Genomic DNA, 3,611 nt, shown 5'->3' with positions numbered 1-3,611 from the left:
ATCTGGCCACTCTGCTAAGAGCATCCTATTGTACAATTAAATCTTGCCTAATGGGGAGACAATCAGCAGTCACCTCAGTTTCATAAAGAAGTACTGAAAACTAATGAGACTTGCATTCTCTGAAGAAGAACAACACAGAGCCAAAAGTTATGACAAAAACACAGGCTACACTAAAGTAGAAAACAAAATCTGAAGGGAAACATAAGTCATCACTCAATATTCACCACAGTCATGTGACTGGATCGGGTTCCAGTGTGATCGTAAGTTCTTCACATGTCACGCTTTTTTTGTATCACATAAGTGACAAATAATCCCAAATTTCCTTCTCGGAGCAGAAGGCACTCGGACCTGAGGGCAGGGTCCTGAGCCAGTCACCTGGAATGGATTTTCTGGTGGTGTGTGAATGTGCCCAGCTGACGGAAGGCACTGTGACACTCGGGGCACACGTAGGGCTTGAGGCCAGAGTGGGTGCGTCGGTGAACGTTGAGGTTCCCTCGGTGGCCGAAAGTTCTGTCACAGTGCTCACAGTGGAAAGGCTTCTCCTGGGTGTGGGTCCTCTTGTGAGTGTGCAGTGTGGAGTCGTGGGTGAACTTCTTGAGGCAGAGATCACAGCTGTAGGGCTTCACACCAGTGTGGATCTGCTCGTGAACCCGCAGATCTGAAAGCTGTATGAACCCTTTGGCACAGATGTCGCATTGGAAGGGCCTCTCTCCTGTGTGTGTCCTCTGGTGCACGGTAAGCTGAGATTGATAAGGAAAGCTCTTTTTGCACACCTTGCATTCAGAGGGTGCCCGTCCCAGGGTTTCTGCTCCCTCAGGAAGACTGGTGGGTCCCACGGTGCCAGATGCACCAACGGAACGGGACCCAAGCTGTCCTGAGAACTCTTCTTGGTCCAAACACGTGGCTGCTTCTTGACACACGTCTTGGCAAGTGGGACTGCTGTCCCGTTTCCTTTTGACACGTCTTCGATTCTTCAGAGGCCCTCATCTGGATCCTCTTGTAGTGGAAACGTCTCCTTCTGAAACATAGAAGGAAAGGGTTCAGGAGCCACATTTTAAATACCAGTTCCTTTTTGAGGATTCTTCTGTCTCTCTATGCTCCCAGAATCTGCTGAAAGACATTCAGCACCACATTTAACAAGGAGCATTTTCTGTGCTGCCTGCCTCACTGGAACCCTGATGTTGGCTGAGAAGTTCCCATCAAGCAACGAGGCTCAGAGTTTGGACTGTGGGACTCTGGAATGTTGATGATGGAGAAGGTTGGCACTGGACAGTGATCTCCATCCGACCCATCCAAGCATGATGATGCTGGCTACCCAGCCCCATGCCACCATATGAGGGAGTCACTAACTGCTGAATTTCACAGTTTTGAATACTCACCAGGACCCTTCAGAAGTTCAGGTGCTTGAGATGGAAGGGTTTTTGGCTCTCCCGTGTCTTCCAGCAAGTCCTTCTCCAACTTCTCCCTGGGCGTCTGACCCTCCAGCTCACCTATTTCAGGAACAGTCCCTGGTGGGAGAGCTCTCTGCTCCTGACAAGGGACTAACAAGCAGAGTCAATAACCCATCTACCTTAGTCTGTGGAAAACTTTTTCCTGTTTCCCCATCTGCTTCGTATCTTAATCTAAGACTTCAACTTATGTCATTTTAGGGGATATGCCCTGACTTCTTCTGGTCCACCCCATCACCCTGATTGATAATCATCTCCTGATACTCAAGGCTGTCCTGGATCTATACAGACTGTATCTTGCAATCAAATCAGGACATCCCAGTTGGCACTCTGACTTCTCTATGCATAGGTCTCTCCAAATCATACCCACTCCTGCCTGCCCCCTGACTCTGGAAGTAAAGAACTCTAGGTCCAGCTCTCTTGACTCCATCATTGTTGGAGACTTTGCCTGGATGTATCTTTGTGATGGTGGTTACCCAGTACATAGGAAGATGACAACCAGTATTCTCGGTCTCTACTCCATGCAAGTCAATAGCATCCCCTGCCCATACCCAACCTTATTTGAACAAATCAACTGTTTTCCATTCATTTTTCAATGTCTGAAAGGGAAAGTGTTAGTCGCTCAGTTGTGTCTGACTTTCTGCAACCCCATGGACTATAGCTGCCAGGTTCCTCTGTTCATGGGATTCTCCAGGCAAGAACATTAGAGTGTGTAGCCATTACGTCTACAGGGATCTTCCTGACCCAGGGATCCAACCCAGGTCTCCTGCATTCTCAGCAGATTCTTCACCATCTGAGCCACCAGGGAAGCCCAATGTCTACTGGGGGGCATTTTGAATCCACTTTGGAGTCACTCCTTCAGTTGCAAGGAATGATCATATTCTGAAATATGAAGTTCCCTTGGGCAAAGTGGCCTTGGGTAAATCCGCTGTCAGTGCATTTACCTGCAGCAAATTGAACCTAGCATCATGTCAGGAAGACAGGATTCCCTTCTCCCCACTCCTAAGAATAGATGCTTTCATGGCAGAGGGACAAAGATGGATTAGCTTCATTCTCACAGTTACTAGAAAAAATGCCTCGGAACTGAATGTATCCATGGGAATTTCTGGAAGCAATGAGCCCATTCCTGTCCTTTGCCAAATCTCCCCATTGCTCCAGCAGCCACACCCAACTGACTCTCTTCTACCTGCTTCCACTCTCTCACCTGCTCCCTAGACAGGTCTGTGGCTCCTGGCAGATTCTGCAGCTCTTGGCTTCCCTCCTCGCCATCCTCTGGAGGTATGACCCTTGAGGGGGGTTGGGGCTCCCCGCATGGGTCTCTCTCATCGTCCATGTGACAGGCCTTGGCTTCAACCATCTCAATGTTGGGATCACACACAAGACATTTCTTCCCTTGTATGCAGACTATGGTCGGTGAGGGGAGAAATCAATCAAGATCAGTCTCTATAAGACCTGGAATGTAGCTTTCAGGCATCCAATGGCATTGACAATAGAAGCTCCCGTTTGCTGTAGAAGATCTACATCCTTCGAGTTGAGACAGCCAAAAGTATCTCCCAAATTGCCCAACTGTGAACTTCTCTCACCTGTTTGGGAATAGCCAAACCCGCAGGTCCTATCTTGTGATCCCTGCAGCTTGCACGTGTCTCCTCATCCCACACCCATCACTAAGGTCCTACTCACCCAGTTCCTGGGTTTCTGCTTATTTCTCAGCACGTCCTCCAGGGCGTTGCAACTCTGCACCCCACTTTCTTTGAGCAGGACCTGGCACTCCAGGGGCATGCAGATCATGAACTGCTCCAGCACCAGCCTGTCCATCATCTGCTCCTTGGTGTGAAGATCTGGCCTCAGCCACAGATGGCAGAGTTCACGGAGTCTCCTCAGATCCTCGATGGGGTCTGACTCCTCCGAGCTGCTAAATGTTCTGAACCGGACGTGCCAGGTTTCCTGGTCACAGTCTGAGTTTTCCATGAGTGTGTCTTGGGGTGGCACGGATGCCAGTGACTCTGCCCCAGGGCTGTCTGTGATGTGTCCACAAGCCTGAAAAAATGTCTGGTCCTCAGCCCTATTGATGGAGGAAATTTCCAGTAGGACTCTGAGCAAATGCTTCTAGAAGTGGGTGCCCAGTTGACACCTATGGAAATGGATTTCCTCTGCTTTTCCTCA

At 49.4% G+C, this 3,611-nt stretch overlaps 1 protein-coding gene across 1 annotated transcript; it reads right to left on the bottom strand.

The window, feature by feature from the left end:
* Nucleotides 1-371: 371 nt before the first annotated feature.
* On the bottom strand, nucleotides 372-3,485 carry LOC104988671 (zinc finger and SCAN domain-containing protein 5B-like; the record flags this gene model as incomplete). The annotated part of the gene is given in 4 exon segments (XM_010840106.1): nucleotides 372-1,018; nucleotides 1,380-1,530; nucleotides 2,653-2,852; nucleotides 3,125-3,485. Coding segments are annotated over 4 exon segments (1,359 nt in total), but the record flags the coding sequence as incomplete, so codon positions are not given.
* Between the last annotated feature and the right edge of the window lie 126 nt (nucleotides 3,486-3,611).

The sequence above is a fragment of the Bison bison genome, unplaced genomic scaffold (assembly GCF_000754665.1).
Source record: "Bison bison bison isolate TAMUID 2011002044 unplaced genomic scaffold, Bison_UMD1.0 scf7180017474358, whole genome shotgun sequence".
NCBI lineage: Eukaryota > Metazoa > Chordata > Mammalia > Artiodactyla > Bovidae > Bison > Bison bison.
Note: the sequence above shows the minus strand (reverse complement) of the source record. Positions and strands in the feature narration are given on the sequence as shown.